The sequence below is a fragment of the Scardinius erythrophthalmus genome (genome assembly GCF_964197995.2).
Source record: "Scardinius erythrophthalmus genome assembly, chromosome: 9".
NCBI lineage: Eukaryota > Metazoa > Chordata > Actinopteri > Cypriniformes > Leuciscidae > Scardinius > Scardinius erythrophthalmus.
The window spans coordinates 23,183,370-23,201,580 of NC_138229.1; the positions used below are offsets into that span (position 1 = coordinate 23,183,370).

Genomic DNA, 18,211 nt, shown 5'->3' on the forward strand with positions numbered 1-18,211 from the left:
TGAATCTGAGGAAATTTCCATTCACAACTGTACTATTATGGGTATAATCTAATCATACACTACCAAACTATACACATACAAGCGGAATTTACCTGAATCGTAAAACAACCAATCCCTGTTGGCGTCTGTAGCCCGGATGTTCAGGTCTGCCTCTTTACGTCAGTTCTTCTATGTATATGCCTGCTGCACTTTCGGGTTTGATACATGCCTCTGGCGCATTCACAGACGATTTATCATCAGTCCTTACACGCTGTGGTTCATGTATTATCGGATGATTTTACACATGTTCTAAACTAAAACAAACATTTATGGCAAGAAAACAGCAAAATACACATTTTATCTTAAACAGACGCTTTATTCATATGCAATCCAACACAGAGCCAGTCCCGGCTTTGTATAAAAACCGCACATAAGCAAACTGAGTTTAGAAGGTTTTATTATATTTTTTCGTGATAGCATTTCATTTTGAGAACACAGCAAATAAAGTCGAGGGTCACAAAGTTACTCCAGGTTTGGCTTTATCACACCCCTTTCACAACAGACAAGATGTTCACCATATATCTATTAACAACATAGTGCCAAGAGAAAGCAAGTCTTTTTACACAATCACTCAGACACCTAAATTAATGTGGATCTGCACTGACTTTACACAGCGGACTGCATCGGAGAAAATTAACTTTGAAGAGAGGAAAAAAATAGATATATTTATATGCATACTAATGCATGCATATGTGACGACTTGTATGGATATATAAGTACAGGCATGTATGCGTGAGTGTCTGTCTAATGGATAAGTGAGTCTAGCGTTATCATATGCAATATACGACTGCACGTAATCACTGAAATGATCCTGTGTAACATGAATATGTTATTGTTTTGACGTCCCAAAATCTTTTAAGGCAAACAGCAGATCTAGTTCTGGAGAGGTGATCCATATCTGGAGCCATGATTTTAGAACACAGGTAAACACAAATTTGGCATTAAAATAGGTATATAGAGCCAGAGTTTCTATACAGAGAAGAGGATCGGGGGCACGTTTACGAGGGGTCAAGGCAGATGGCAGGACCAAACTAAAATAAATGAAGTAAAAGATTACCTTAAAATGGTGTCAAAGAGGTTTTGGAAATATCGCAATACTGTTGCAGTTTCAAGCTCTATTCATACAGTATAGAATTGAAGCAAATTCAGTACAGAATTCTAGCTCAGTCAACGTACACCAAAGCAAGAAATGATAACTATATATACAGAATGTGAATGATAAATACAGATTTAAAACAGTCCTGCTTTTTTTCTTCTTTTAACTTCTTCACTTTGATAACAGCGGTTTCTTTTTTTAGACCAGCTCTACGTTCCTTTTATTTTGACTTCTGAGTTCACCACAGTTTTCATTGAATTCACCCACATAAACTGATTAAAATACTATAGATGACTTTGTAGTGTTTAATACAGTTCAGCTTGAAGTCAAAAGGGCAAAAACAAAAACAATTTGCTGAGAAACAAACATGAATATATATTTACCATAATAACTCCAAAGCTCCTGCCTTTTTCCTTACTAGTAACCATATAATGTCTTCTGTAGCCCAAACAGGCTTCAGGAGTTTGTCAGGAGGTTTGAAGAGGACCTGGACTTTATAAATATTTTTGTTTTGGACAGCCATCTAACATATGATTTGAATCCGGGGCCTGGGCTGTGGGAGGTTAAGAAAATGTTAGTGAGCCCGACCAGTCCAGTAGAAACGTAAGGGGCGGAGGGGGGTGTGAAGGAGACTGGGGGGTAAAGGGTAGTGCTCAGCAACAGCCCCCTCCGGCTTGCTGTCCTCCCTGACTGCCGCCCATCGTGGAGTTGGTGGCAGCATGCTGGGGTCCAATTTTGATTCCGTTAGCCTGCACACACAAATAAAACATGCAAGACATTTAAACACTTATTTCCATTTCAGATGACAAGAGACCACACAATTTGAACCTCTGCTTCCATAAGTAAAAAGAATCCATGAGGAATTATGGTGATTTTGTATAACGCTGTATTAAGCAGACAACAGCCCCTGTAGGCCTGAATTAGTGAGCCGCTTTTGTCAGCACTGAGGCGGGAGAACCTCTGGAGTGTTATTCCAGCGGTAACTCAGAGAGACGCAGGGAAACCTGCCAGAGCTTTAAAAATACACACACACCCAAGCTGGTGGCACTTTCATTCATCACACAAAGGCATCCACCGCACCAACTTTTCCCTTAAGCGGGCTTGTGTTCAAAAGAGACATGCCGTAGCGAAGCTATGCTTTCGTAACGTTCTCAGGAAACTCCACACTGCGCCAAATCTGATTTATAGTGATCTGGGGTGAGCTCACATGTGAGCCTTGAGGTTCCTGGCCAGGATATCTATCAGCTGATGTGGTTTGGATGCTGTGCCTTAACTTTTTTCTTTATAAAAACTACTCCAATAAAATAGCTGCACTGGGCTCACCTCCATTCAACCAGCTGTAACTTACGAAATGTGAGGAATTTGTGTGTTGGCTACCAGCCAGTAGAGAGAAACTGAAGGGCTTGTGTGGAGCTTTCCCTGGAGCAGATCTGTGTTCATTGTAACCTTGCTCCCTCCTCTCACTTCAGTCTTATGGGTTTATGTAATTGTCAAGTATTCACCACCATTACAGTCCTAAACATTTTATGGGCTGTTACAATGCCTGCATCATGTGCAAACCAGTACAATAATATCTGCTATGCTACATTGGCTATTACATCTGAATTTGCATAGATTTGAGGACAACAATGTGGCTACTGTGGGAAAACAATCACCATAGTACAAAGTGCACCAACCATCCAATGTGAGACTCTAGTATATGACTTTACTTTTTTATTAAACCTATTTACTGATGCAAAAACTGTCTGTAATATAGAAGAAGCTTTCACTAAAGTTAAAGGTGCAGTGCTTAATTTATATGCCACTAGTGTCACTAAACTGAATTAAATTGGCAAAAAAAAGATAACAAAACTATAGTTTGGTTAACCCCAAACTCACACCATTGCTTAAACTGGTCACAGAGCCACAATGTTTCATTTTGGGAGGATTCATCCTATGAAAATCCTACAGAACATTGTCTCTGTGTATGAAGTAGGGAAAGTAGCAAGTATTTTAACAAAATTACACAATTCACCTTCCAGGAAATAGTTTGTAAATGTAGTTTCTGAATCCACCCACCAGACCATGCATAATGGATTTCAGTGTAACGCAACAGGAAGTCCTCTTGACCCAATTACTTTTAAGTTGTAAAAGCAAACAAAGAATGTGCTTCCTTGTCATATGGGTTACCTCGTTGTTTATATCAAAGACTCCCTCCTGGATCTTTTCATAAATCTCCTTGGCTGTGTTGATAAATGCCTGAAACACAAAAAAATACCATATTTTATCCATGTGATTAAAATGCTATTCTTTAACTGCTTAAGATGATAAACTCATACAGAATTCATAGTGAATTAAATGAGACGGTGCAAAACAACCAATACTGGAATCAAAACAATACTGCATACTGGGATCAATATAATTCATGAATAAACAAGTCACATAAAACAGATATGATTAACTTGAAGTGTTCAAACTGTCAAGGTTTTTACAGTTGAAGGCTGGTGCCCCCATCTGGCTGCAAGTGATGGTGTCTATTATTACTGGAGTTGAGCACACATTGGTCACCCAGAGAAGATAAACACAGCCGTCTGCATGGCTCACCTTTAAAGTGTTAAGACCTGCCACCGGCACTTCGTAGCCTAATTAAAAGAGCTGCTTTGCTTTTTGGTGCAACTGCCTCTCAGCTCTCCAGAGCTATCAGTCCTCCAGAGCTATCAGTCCTCTGTGGCTCAATTACCACAGAGAGAGAAAGAGATGGCTGAGCGAGTGCCACAGATGTGTGCGCTTGTATCTGCGGATGTGTGTGTGGCAGGGAATCTATGAATATGCATGAACCTTAAATAGGAGATTGAAACGTCATAAAGGGGTGGGGGAAGGGTCAGGAGAATTCACACGACACTAATGAGACAAATTAATCATTGAGGCGACTTCGGGTGGGAGGATGGGGGAGGGACTTCCACAATTTAACATCCCCACTCTTTTAAAGCCAGCTCTAAGCCCTGCTTTAGCTTCTTGGCTTCCACCGCAGAGATCCGAATGTTTTTCTCCCCAGTCTGTGTCCCTAGGGTGTTATCTATATGCATGTATGTGCACATGTTATCGCACAAGAACCCAAACATAAATCACGACACAGGCACTGAAGACCTCTGAGCCACACAAGAGCTGTTTTACCTCTTCTACATTTGATGCAGTCTTTGCAGAAGTCTCCATGAAGATCAGTCCATGTTCTCTGGCAAAGGCCTCTCCTTCCTCTTTCTTCACCTCTCTCCGTGACTCCAAATCACTGGCATGAGGAGATAAATCAGATTTTGTTTATTTCAAAAGATTTAATTTAAATTTACAAATATATTTTATGTAAATTATTCCTCTGATGGCAAAGCTGAAATTCAGCATCTATCTTCAGTGTCCTTCAGAAATCACTCTAATATGCTGATTTGGTGCTCAAGAAACATTTCTTATTATTATCATCAATCCTGGAAATGGTTGTGCTGCTTAATATTTTTGTGGAAACTATTATATATTTTGTTTCAGGATCATTTGATTAATAGAAGGTTCAAAAGAACTAAAATCATTAATGTACTGAAAATGGAAAACTTAAATTAATTGAGTAAATGTGGTGTAAACCGGTCCAATTTACACCAGGGTTTAGATCCAAATGGTCATTTTAGAATTTATGTACTCTTATTTCTCACATCTCATTTGCTGTAATTAAACTGTATTATATATAAAATGAATCAGTCAATATGTACTAGATAAATAATATAAATATACTATTTCTACTACTAATAGAAATAATAATGATGATGATGTACACTGACCTTTTATTTCCAATGAGCATGATGACCATGTTAGAGTTGGAATGTTGACGAGCATCTTCTAACCAAGTTGTCAAGTGATTAAAAGTGTCCCTTCTGCAAATATATAACAAACATCAACACATAAAACAAACAGTGAATTAAACAAGAATAATCTTTGTAGTTAAGATGACAAGATAGTGGAGCAGAACAGAATACGGCAGTCATACGAGTTTGGTCCCACCTTGTGATGTCATAAACTAGCAGAGCCCCAGCTGCACCTCTGTAGTAAGACCTGGTGATTGAGCGGAAGGACTCCTGTCCGGCCTGAAACACAAAGACACAGGGATTATGCCACCAGTAAAAGCCTGTTTATAAGGAACAATGAGGTGCCAACAATGTCCACAGGGTATACACTTTGTGCGTAAACCATCTTCACCACAATTCCTCCAGGCTGGTGTTGCCCTGGGAACTCCAGCTCTGAAGACCACTGTGACGTCCCATGCACAGACCCTCCACCCCATAACGCTTCTCTGGAGCATCACTGACGCCTCTCAAATCTACCGGCCCCCAGCGTACGGCCACCATTCAACGGCGTGTCATGGTATAAGATGGCCTCTGGTCCACCCAGCCCCTTTGACAGCCGGCAAATAAGCCAGGAGCACGTATTTGAATTCAATAACCCATTCCCCGGGGCAGCTGTTAACATTAGAGTTAATGGAGCCCATTGTGAATAAATGATGAATGACACTGTTATGCCTGCCATCTGCTGGAGTGAAAGGTTACAGGAAGGCCAGACATGCAGATTTCTCCTGTTATTTCATCCAACACCCACCCCCTCATCCCCATCTTCTCTCATTTTATCACAGAGCTTGTTGAAATAACCTTGAAATAAATTATTTATGGTGCATTTAAACACAGTACAATTTAGGTGACATCATCACTTCAAAGCCAGACCAAAAAACCCACAGCATGATTACCTCTAATTATTCCAACATTAGATTTTTCATTAGACAGCCTCGCCCTTACAAACTGGCTATAAACAGGAAAACATCCTTTTTTAACGTTTAATGTCTCTTCATTTATTCTTTACACATGCATAACTGCATCTCTTTATGAGAACTGCAACCTATTAAGAGAGTATACAAAAGAAAAGAAAAAACAAGACATCTGATATATACAACAAATACTGAGGCTATGACGAAAACATCGTGGCCTTTGATATGTTGTCTCCCTCTGCTGGCCAATGTGTTTAAGTGCAGCCAAGACTTTTTTTATTAACATTTCATGACTGCATTTCCTACATGAGGAAGATTAAACAAGTCTGCTGCTATATTGTAAACAATATTACTGGCAAATAAATGATCCAAGTCAATTGAGACAAGGTTTTAAAAGCTATGTAAATAAAACAAACATACCCCCAGTTTCAAGGAATGCTTCTAAAAATCAAGTCCTATTCAAGGCGGCATATTTTAATAGACAGAATGAAGTCTCCACAATTCAACAAAATATTTAGTTTGGGTATTTCACTATGAAGAACTGCAGTGGTAATAAGGAAAAAAGGAAAAGAAAGAAAAACTGTTCAAAGGTTTGGGGTCAGTAAGATTATACAAATAAGTATCAAATTGATTAACAGTGACAAAAGACCTTTATGATGTTAAAAATGTTTTACTGAACTTTCTATTCATCAAAGTATATAAAAAATAAATGTTTCTTAAGCAGCAAATCAGCATATTTCAATGATTTCTGAAGGATCATGTGACACTGAAGACTGATGCTGAAAATTCAGCTTTGCCATCACAGGAATAAAAATACATTTTAAAATATATTAAAATAGAAAACAGTTATTTTAATTGTGATCCTATTATACAATATTACTGCTTTTACTGTAATCAAATAAATGCATAAGAGACTTTAAATTAAACATTAAAGCCAGTATAAATCTTCTACATACTAGCATTAATGTCCAACAGATATGAGTGAAATAGGAATCTTATGAAAACAAACCTGTTTCTGTGCAACATAGCTAAAAACTGCAACAAAAAAGAAAAAGAAAAGAAAAAGAAAAAAGTACCAGCATACGGCAGGATTATAAACATTAGAAATTAGAAAACTAATTAAAAACACTTTCGCCCTGTCAATCATTTTGAACAAGACATCAGGCTTGTTGACCTTTCTTTGAAGGGCAGGGCTTAAGAAAAAGAGAGCATGTGGATGAAGCAAGGGATGCCCTGCTGGTTTGTGTCATAACTACACCATTTGGCTGCAAAGAGCATCTCCATTTATTGACAGCAGTTAAAAAATATCCATGGATTTTGAAGAAGAGAAATAAAAAACCCATTGCAAGCAACATTTACTTGTAGTACATATTTTTGGAGGGCTCTTAAAGGAATAGTTCACTCAAAAATAAATATTTGCTCATCATTTACTCACCCTCAAGTGGTTTCAAACCTGTATGAATTTCTTTTTGGTGCCAATAAGAATTATCATGCTACTGTCTCTAGAATCATTAGTCCCATGACATTTAGGTTCGATGTCATGTGACTGGCTCAAAACAACCTGACAGCAGAACTGAGCTCCCATGAGCAGCCTCAGGCATATTGCTGAGTTAGCATCATTGTATGGCCAAATCTGCCACATCAGGAAACACATGTTCCCTCAACACTGTCTCAACTGTGTCAGTTTCATATATCAGGCATGGTAACACTCATATCATTTACTAAGGCCATGAATTTGACCTAAATGATCACACATAGAAACAAACTTGTGCTTTCTGCACAAATAAGATGCATGAAAAATCAGATGACTGTAATCTTACCGTATCCCAGATCTGAAGTTTTATCTGTTTGCCATCTATAGTGATCATTCGCGCTCCAAATTCAACACCTGTCAAGACAAATGAAGGCAGAGCTTGATTCATGACTCATGCGACGACACAGCAGTGAACAGATCACCTCAGATTTGCATCAACACCATGGATCAGATCTTTTATTTTAAAGCATTAGTGATAAAAAACTTGGCAATAGTTACCAAATGGCATCTTTAAATACATTTATTTACCCAGGTTGTGAAGAATGTGCTCATATAGAGTGGATGGAGCCTCAAACACAAGAGCTGCACGATTTTTAAAATACCTATGTGATCTTAATGCTAAATTTATTCAAGAGATTCGTTCAAAAACACTGATTCATCCAGTAATGAAACAAGTCAAGTCTTTATGAGCGAGTCATTGAATTATTCATTCAAACTTATTTAAAAAAAAATATATATATATATATTATATTATATAAAAAAAATATATATATTTATATATAATATAAATTATATATAAATATATACAGTATATGTACGCAAATATTTCTTAAATATATACATGCATGTGTGTGTATTTATATATACAAAATAATTATACACAGTACACACACATATATAATAGGGATGTCAATTTTCACAAATTCCCATGATCGATCGTCGTTTAAATTAACGATCAATTAATCGATTAATCGTTAGCCTTAATACTGCGATATGCGTCAACTGCAGTGGCATATGGCCAACAGCATGACAGGGTCTGCAAATGCTAATGTTCCTCACCAAATCGATTAGAATGGTTTTAAATAAAAGGGCTAGTAGGATTGTAAAATGTTTCGATGTGATTGATAATTAAATTAATTATTTAATAATCAAATATAACTACTAATACAACGCGTCACCAGCGCCGCCTCATATGCGCTAGAATGTGTGACGGTTGTGGACGCGCTCTTCCTGGAACAACTGCACGCGCTGAATGAATCTGCAACCGTTAAACTGGAGCACTTTGCTAGCACGTTATTTATCTAAAAGAAACGCATCCTATATGAGATTAATCAGATATATTTAAAATAAACAATATTACAAATTATATCTGCACAAAATGACGCAAATTCATGCACAAGTGAACTTGAACTAAGTTACGTGCCATTCATTCAGAACTACTCCTTTTGTGGACGCGCTCTTCCTGAAGCAACGCGACACGGCAACTAAACCCAAATAATTCACAATTTTTTATTACAATATTGTTCTCTTTATAATGTTATGTAATATTACAGTCCCAATAGTCATTATTAGTCGTGCACTGCCGTTTGAGCTGCGCGCGCTGAAGCTGACGCTTTACTACAGAGTTCTTTACCAAATGCATCCAATATGAGATAAATCAGATATAGATAGGCATACACAAAATAAACAGTATTACAACTTACATTTGAACAAAACAAAAGGCTGCGAATGCACACGCAAACTTACATGATGATGAAGGTGTAAAATGGTCCCAAACATAACTCCGGCGCGCTCGCTTTACATGTTTCGCGGTTGAGCAGCACGCCGCGAACCCGCATGAAGACCTGCTTAATCGATGATCGATAAGTTCTATCGATTAAATGTATTATCGACAATTAATCGATCGTCGATTAATCGTTGACATCCCTAATATATAATATTATATATTTGTAAACACAAACTTTTATTTTGGTTGCGATTAATCGCAATTAATCTTTTGACAGCCCTAATATATATATATATATATATATATATATATATATATATATATATATATATATATATATATATATATATATATATATATAATGCAGCAATTAACGTTTTAGAACCTAGTAAATGACATGTTATTTTGTTTAGTTGTCTATTTAAAATTGTGGGAGAATTGTGATCGCCATAAAAAATAAATTAAAAAAATCAACGTGATAGTCATTTTATCCAGATTTGTGCAGCTTCAAACCTAAAACAAATTTTACTATTATGTGTTTTTATAAAGTATAACACTTGAAGGAGACTGACACCAGTCTGTTTCCTGTGCTAATGAGACCCATTCCTGCAGTTTTATTTAATAAGAAAATATATGGTTGGGTTAAAAGAGCCTTACCGATAGTGAGATCGTGCACTGGCTGAAAGCGCTTATCTGTAAACTGTAATAATAGGCACGACTTCCCCACACCTGCAAAGCAAACACAGAGGGTCACGTGTGAATGGCCACAATTAGCCTCAGGTCTATACATCTGCTGTATCCCATTACATCAAAATCATTTGTTCAGGATTTAATTGAAAATATATATATATAAAAAAGATAAGGTCGTTTCTGTAGTGAAGCCAAAACTGGCTTTCCCTTTTCACCTCATTTTCCAACAATGTGCATAAATAAACGGTTTAATTAAAGCCATTGTAAGACCATCTTATTTTTCTTCTGCTAAGATGAATGAGAACAACAAAACACATGCATTAAGATCAATATCAGACAAATAGAAAAGACAAGTAATTTATCAGTTACATTAAGGCAGATTAGTTACCTGATGGATTGACATAAAAACAAAGACATCTCATATACAATTTTCTTCTCATTATTCACAGTGTAAAGTGAATGTGTAAATATAAATATAAATATATATATATATATATTTCTCCGCACTTTAAACTATTACCTGCATTACTCAAAATGTCACATGCTAGTTTACATGGACTTGATTCTATATGAAACTAACTACATTAATTGAGTAAAATCATCAGTTCAAGACATTTTATATTGGCATAACTAAAACCCGTCCACCAAAATGAGATTAGAGGATCTGCCATGATACACAAACAGGTTAAATGCTTATGACATTAGGAGGAGGCGTTACCATGAGCAACAGCAGTTGCCAAGCAAGCGAGCAGCATTCAAAGAGCGCTCACAAGAGAGATGTATGGAGACAACACAACAATGATGAAATTACAATGTGTATTGTGCAGACTCACCTACAGCAAACACTACACAGCCTATAGAACAATTAAGTAACTAAACTGAGGGGGGAAAAACAGCTTTACAAAATACTTGTGAGCTGATCATGTATTGTCTTCTTGTGAATAATGGTGACAACATAAATAATGTGGTAACAGCTAGATGCTACTGCTTCAATCTAACCCTGTACTGTTATATTTATGGCAGTATAGTCATGGTAAGCATCTGAAATCAAACTCACAGGGGTGAGCTAATCAAAGTTCTCCAACATTTAAAGTGGATTAAAACTTATATTTATAGCGAATATGAATGAATGCAAACTTTCTCTGCTGTTCTGCACTTGCATAGAAGTGCTTGAGAGAAATGTAAAGTAGCACTACTTGTATAGTTGGTTTACTTGTATATTTAAACTAACCACTTATGCTTATTTTGTTCATTTGTGGGTAACTTAAGATAAAAGTGTCTGCTTGATGAATAACTGCAAATATAGTTTGTCAAAAAATCAAACAAAACTTGTGCAAGTTTTAACAATGCAAGTGCAAACTTATACCTCAATCATGAACACAAGGCAAGATGCAGTCTCATGATGCCTAGTATTGACTAGCTAGATCAAGTTTCAGATGAGCATCAACTGACTTGGGTTGAGCAACGTGCAGAGGCATGAGCCTGTTTACACATACTAACATCACTTTTATAACCAAACTAAGTCTGACAAACACAATTTTAATATTGTTCAAAGTCTTATGAAATGTATCAGGCATTGTGGAGTTTATATGATGGTTGCATTTGTCTTGAGAACAGCCCAAGGCCCGATTCAAAATGTAGAAAAACTACTGTGCATGTGGAAGTGTTGAGCAAGATGTTGAAATAATTTGGCCCACAACAAACTTGATCATCAGATGTTATGGTACACTACAAACTATTCTAGATCAGGCCTAGACAGTTAAAGGGATAGTTCAAAAACGAAAAATGGCTTTCACCATTTACTCACCCTCATTTAGTTCTAAACCTGAATGAGTTACTTTCTTCTGTGGAACACAAATAAAGATATTTTGAGAAATGTCTCAGGGTTTTTTGGTCATACAATGGAAGTTAATGTTCACCAAAACTGTTTGGTTATGTTTTGTGTTCTGCAGAAGAAACTCAGTGTCTGGAACAAATTTTTTGGGTGAACCATCACTTTAAAGGTGGTATCAGTGATTTCAGGCCCAAAAATATTTTTATCACATTCATCTAATCTTTCCTAACGATCCGCTAGCTGCCCGCCCCATAAGCATGCCGTCAAAAAAACGCGTCCTCACAACACCCTCCCCCTGTCTGTGATTGGTTGGAACACTATTTGTTTTGGTTTTGAGTGTTTGGCTAAACCATTTGTTTTTGTGTGCAGATCTCAGAGCCTAGGCTGCCTACAGAGACGCGTTTTTTTGACGGCATGCTTATGGGGCGGGCAGCTAGCGGATCGTTAGGAAAGATTAGATGAATGTGATAAAAATATTTTTGGGCCTGAAATCACTGATACCACCTTTAACTCATGTATGTTAGCAGTCCCAGTGAGCACGCGCACACACAGACAATGTTTAAATAAAAAAGGAAATCAAACTCAGAGATGAGACTATCATAACATGTTCCCAGACACTTAATGTAGGCTAAAACTAATTCGCATTTATGTGAATGCACTAATTTAATAATAATAATAATAATAATAAAAAAAAAACTGTCCCTTCTGTTCTGTACTTGCAAAAAGAATAAAGTCTACAAGGTTCAGTCTTCCAAAGAATGTAGAGCACCACCGCTGCATTTCCACATGAGGCAGAAAAGACACTTCACAGTCAACGAAGCAAACTTACCTAGTCTGTCAATGAAAAGCTTGTTGAAGGTTACATTTGCAACATAAAAGCCCCCAGATTCAAGATGCATTTATTATGTCTTATGATGGTTTTAATACTGTGTCAGTGCAACAAAATCCTCAATACAACATTGGTCCTACAGTTTAATCTAGAGCTAATGTAAAACACTAAATTATGTGTAAATCACAGCATTATTTAGAAGACAAAAATGGTCCCAGTCCCACTTTATATTAGGCTTCTTTAACGATTATGTACTTGAAAAAAAAATGTTAGGTACAATGCACTTATTGCATTCATGTTGTATAACAAAACACTTTTTGCTACTATCTAGATGGGATACAGGTAAGTTCACTGGTCTATAGTGTAATTATATATCTATAATTGTAATTATATACATAACTAGAAAACAGAGCTAGAAAGTAATTGCATGCATGTATTTTAAGTACAAGTACAATGTGACAATATATATGTACAAAGTGCATGGGATCAACTTAATTTTAATGTTAATTATATATATATATATATATATATATATATATATATATATATATATATATATATATATATATATATATATATATATATATATATATTTAAAAAAAAAAAAGCAGCACGTTCCCTGGAATTGAGTGGATGCAAAATGCTGGGTTGAATTAAGCATCAGCTTCCTCCTCAGCATTATATTAATGTATTTCTGGAAAAATATTAGTTTTTTGGGTAAAGTTAAACTTCTGTTCAGAACTAAATGACAGATAAACGCATTTAAAGACAGAAATACATTGTCTGTTATTGCCGTATCTCTTGGGGAAAGGCCTAACGTTACAGTGACAGAAATCTGGTGAAAACACTAGCAGGCCACAAATATACGGGGATACCAGCATCAAAAACACACATTGTATGACCCTGACCGATAAATGTGGGACTTGAGTAATAAAACAAGGTCATGTATCTTATAGACATTGCTTATTAAATGTTTTATATTCTGATAAAACGCAATTGGGCCAACGCCATTTCAGAGAGTAAATAGCTGCTAGCGATGTTGGCTAACTAGCCAGGTTGTGGCCTTTAACTGGACTAGAAAAAGATGTAAGCAAAGCAAGCGAATACTGAGCCAGACGTACTGACACGTACACAGCATGTTGCTTTTTCGCTCAACATCTCATGCTAATAGAAAGCAGAGATGCTGCTGCTGTTGTTATTGAGGCAGACAGCTGATATGAAGCAACGTTTAGCTTGCCTGCTAGCTTCCCCCACCCAGTGGAAAACAAAAGACCGTGGCAGCCTCATAACCACACACCGCTGCCGTGACATGAAGCACACGATTAGGAATTAACTTTATGCAAGTGATAAGAATTAGCACGAGGCTGATGGAGGTAAAGGCAGAGTAAAAACACAGGCTGTCAGTGCTCCCACCCCTCGCGCCTCTGCTTGAACCACGTCATTGACTCCAACACTGCGGAAATAACAGACTCGCTGGCGCTGCTTACCCGTGTCTCCGATTATGATGTATTTGAAGAGATACGCGTACGCCATGGCCAACCGGTCCTGTATCAACCTGTGCTGGCCTTACTAAAATGGCTCCTTGAAGCTAAAACCGCAGAGAAAGCGTGTGTGATATTTGCCTCCGCTAAGCCAGCCCTTTTCTCTCCTCGACGGGAAGGAACAATAAACACCTCGAGCTCCAGCCGGTCTACGTCACACGTCCCGCCTTCGCCACGCACACAGAACAGAAGAGGTTGTGGACTTCACCGGAAGTTCGCTCACCTAACCGCTATGTGTCAGGTCAATGTTCGCCGACGGATAATTATATCATTAGACGTTAAGGTTTTATTGTTCGCTAGACACTACAGAGGAATAATGATCATTCTAAATATTCAAACCTTGCATTGACCTCTCGAAAAGTGATCGTGAGTGAACTCCTGAATGTTGAAAAAGCAAAGCTGAAGAATATCCCATTTAACTCCAATATTAATCAACCAAATTTGAGCACTCACTGAAAAAAAATGAGCAAAAATGGCTTGTCCTTGGAGCAGTACATTTTAAGGGATACCTCGTTCCATATTTACCCCTAAAAAGTTTCATAGTAGCCTAGTAAGTTGGCATAAAAGATCAAATGAAAAACATGCATTATTTTCTAAATGGATATAGCTAGATCTTATTGTTAACCATTCATCTGTGCATTTCATTTTATTTATAATTTTTTTGGGACTTTGTAATGTTAAATCAAAATGTCAGAACAGTGAAAACGATAGACGCATGCAGGTCTTCTCCAATCAACAGGTGCTTCTTAATTAGAAGGAATTAGAATTAGAAATCCTAATGGGTCGACTTTCCTAGTCCAGTCCTTCTGAGGCTTGTAGGCTAGAGTCCTTCTTAGCATTAGACACTAGAGGCTGCATAAATTAGGTTAGCCGGAATTGGGGACACTTCCTATAATACCCAATGTACTCGTTACATCATAAGAAGAATGGCATCTATGCTAATAGATATCCAGACCAGATGGAGGACCTGCACCTAGACACGGCCACAACGCATGATGTAGTCAGCCGGATCCGGGCCGTACCCAGACCAGATGGAGGACCTGCACCTAGACACGGCCACAACGCATGATGTAGTCAGCCGGATCCGGGCCGTACCCAGACCAGATGGAGGACCTGCACCTAGACACGACCACAATGCATCCCTGAAGTGTCAGCAGAGATTGTGTCAACTAGACTCTCCTCTGTGAAGGCCTCATCGACACGACAGCCATCAGCACTGATCCTCAACAAACCCATCCCCATACCGGCGTGACTCAGATCTTCAACGAGATGGAACTGGATAATATTCTGATTGTTCCAAACCAATCTGACTTCTGACCTATAATGCTGCTTGAATCATAATCATACACTGTTCGTTCATTGGCCAGAGGAGAACTGGCCCCCCGAGCCTGGGTTCTCCCAAGGTTTTTTTTCTCCATTCTGGCACCTGATGGAGTTTTGGTTCCTTGCCACTGTCGCCTTTTTCCACTTTTGTTGCCAGTGGCTTGGCTTGCTAAGTTGGGGACATTAAATGTAACATTCAATTTAATATTCAACAATAATATTGATCTGCCTGCATTGACACTATTATACAAGAACTGAACTGAGCTGGACGATGACATCACGGTTTACTCCAGAGCGGCTATATATACACACTGTAAAAAGTTTAACTATTATTTACTCAATTTTATTGGTGAAACATTTTTACACTCAAAAAAATTTAGTAAATTTTAAAGCTGTGAAATCAATGAAATATACTGTATGAATTGAGTAAATGCAAGTAAAAAAATTAAGTAAATCTGAGTAACTGCATCTGGTACATTAACAAATAAAATTGAGTAGAAATAATTTAACATTTAAACATTAAAAAAACAATATTTATGAGTAATATTAACTGTTTTTATAAATGAGTAATATTAACTTTTTTATTTTCTCTAAACCTTTGTAAAAATAGTACTCCAGACAACCACCATTATACATTACATTGGCCTTTATTTTCAATGAGTACAGCAATACAGCACATTTTAGACTGTTTTTTCATGTATACAATATTGCCTGCATTTAAACTTATTTAACAAGTAAAAATGAAATATTTAAACATTCAGGTAGCCAAATTCAAGTGTAATCAACCACTCTGTTATCCAATATCCACCGAATCTGCGCTGGTCCTCGTGCCGGAGACAGACTCGCGCTCTGCGGGTGAACTTTGAACTTCATACCGCCGTCCTGCATTTCACTCACAGTCACTGTCTGAGGCACAGCCGAAATATACTGCGAGCGACTGACATAACCTGCCAGTAAACAAAAAGTGATAGTTCTGAGGACATTTTATCATCCAAATGATAATAATTATATTCATTATCATTATGAAAGTCAGTCATGTGTTTATGCAAAGCGTTTCAATCACGCAAAAAGACAAACGCGGCTCTCGTCTCGTTTAGGTGTCGAATTACGCCTCTGTAGGCTATGTTGTTTTGCATTAAATATGATTTAAAGCACAGTAATGATTTTATAGATAAAATAAAACATACACCAACCTGAATTTCACAATGAAAATGCACCAAATCTGCGACGCTGAGAAGAGAGCTGTTGTTCTGGAGACTGTAGAGTTCAAACAGCCCGCGCTCACTCCAACCGTCGAGTTTTCGTCACGTCAGAGGGTGGGGGAGGGGGGGCATTGTTTTAATTGAGTAAACTTACTCAATTTTAAGAGCGTGTTAAATATATTAATAATATTGATTTGAATTAAGTAATTTTTTTGTTTCTTGAAACAGATCAGTTTAATTAAACATTCTCAAATATTTTGATAGAAATTTCACATATATATTAAGTATATTATAAAGAAATAATTGGTTAGTCAAATACTAAATTATTTTATTGAAAAAAACTTAAATATATCTGTAAATTTTAGATAAAATTAACTGTTGGATTTTTACTCAATTATTTTGGTATGTTTAACTCAAACAATCAAGTAAACGATATACAGAGATTTTATTAAGTTAATAAAGTTAAAAATTTCTGTAATATTTACTAAGCCACAGAATAATTTTTTACAGTGCAGTATATAAATTAACTTAATTAATAACTCTTTTAAAAACAAAAATGAAACATCACTGAACTTACTTAAGCTGGACTGTGATGCTATTTTCAAACTTTTTTGCATTATTTTCCTGTTATCTCTGTAAAGCTGCTTTGAAACAATCTGTATTGTAAAAAGCGCTATATAAATAAACTTGACTTGACTTGACTTGACTTGAAACCTGAAGGATGTGGGTTTGAGTCTTAGGACCAGCAGGAAATGTAAGTGGGGTTGAATGTACTGTGCTCTCTTCCACTCTCAATACCCACAACTGAGGTGCCCTTGAGCAAGGCACCTAACCCCCAATCACGGTGCCGCAGCAAAAAATGTCTGCCCACTGTTCCATGTGTGTTCAAAACTCACTGCTTTGTATACGCACTTCGATGGGTGAGTATGGGACACAATACTTGGTATATCACTTTAGAATGAGACATATTTAATCTATGGTTAAATAGATTGATTAACTGATTTACTATTAATGCAATACAGTGAATTACAACCATCCGTGGTCTCCAAGTGGTTTACATTGTGGACAGTTTGGCATTAAGTGATTAATTTACAACAAAACAAAAGAAAACATAACACCATCTCCAAAATATTATTTTTTTTGTCTTGATATACATTGGCGAGCTCAGTGCTTAATTTTGTACTAATTCTTTATCGTGAATTGGAATGTGTGCAAAGGATTGTGGGTGACTGGGGGATGAATACACCCGATGCATTCTTCAAAATAAGCCGTATGTAGGACATGAAACGCAGACTTCCAAGGATCCTTCAGATTGAGATGGCCTTTGTCAGTGCTTGTTGACATAAGGCTTCATTTCTAGGCTGCTACTATGACAAAGTCTTTGAACTAAGAAGCACCCATTTAGTCTGCTCAAACCTGCCTCTAAAAGCTTGTGTTCATCTGCCTCCATTTTGAGTGCAACAACCACATCTCGAAATTCAATCAACAAATGGTGTAGTTCCACCCTACTTTTTTTATTGCGTTACACTAGAATGTAGGCCTACGTCACAATACAGAAGAAAATATCAGTCCCAACCTGTTTCATTGTGACTTTAAGGTTTCTAAGGTACTAATATGCACCTT

At 37.1% G+C, this 18,211-nt stretch overlaps 1 protein-coding gene across 1 annotated transcript; it reads right to left on the reverse strand.

Moving 5' to 3' along the window:
* Positions 1-419: 419 nt before the first annotated feature.
* On the reverse strand, positions 420-14,368 carry rab2a (RAB2A, member RAS oncogene family). Its single transcript, XM_081374026.1, has 8 exons — positions 14,010-14,368; positions 9,827-9,898; positions 7,730-7,797; positions 5,156-5,238; positions 4,936-5,028; positions 4,289-4,400; positions 3,305-3,373; positions 420-1,884 (listed from the first exon to the last, which is right to left on the reverse strand). Exons 1-8 carry the CDS (start codon positions 14,053-14,055, stop codon positions 1,789-1,791), a joined length of 639 nt encoding a protein of 212 aa, XP_081230152.1. The 5' UTR covers positions 14,056-14,368; the 3' UTR covers positions 420-1,788.
* Between the last annotated feature and the right edge of the window lie 3,843 nt (positions 14,369-18,211).

What these genes read in the sequence shown, in the direction of transcription:
- rab2a (XM_081374026.1), bottom strand. Translation starts at nt 14,055, where the DNA reads ATGGCGTACGCGTATCTCTTCAAATACATCATAATCGGAGACACGG. An exon ending in AACTTCAGATCTGGGATACG is followed by an intron (nt 5,239 to 7,729) that starts GTAAGATTACAG and finishes TTTGTGTTTCAG; the next exon opens with GCCGGACAGGAGTCCTTCCG. An exon ending in ATGCTCATTGGAAATAAAAG is followed by an intron (nt 4,401 to 4,935) that starts GTCAGTGTACAT and finishes TCCTCATGCCAG; the next exon opens with TGATTTGGAGTCACGGAGAG.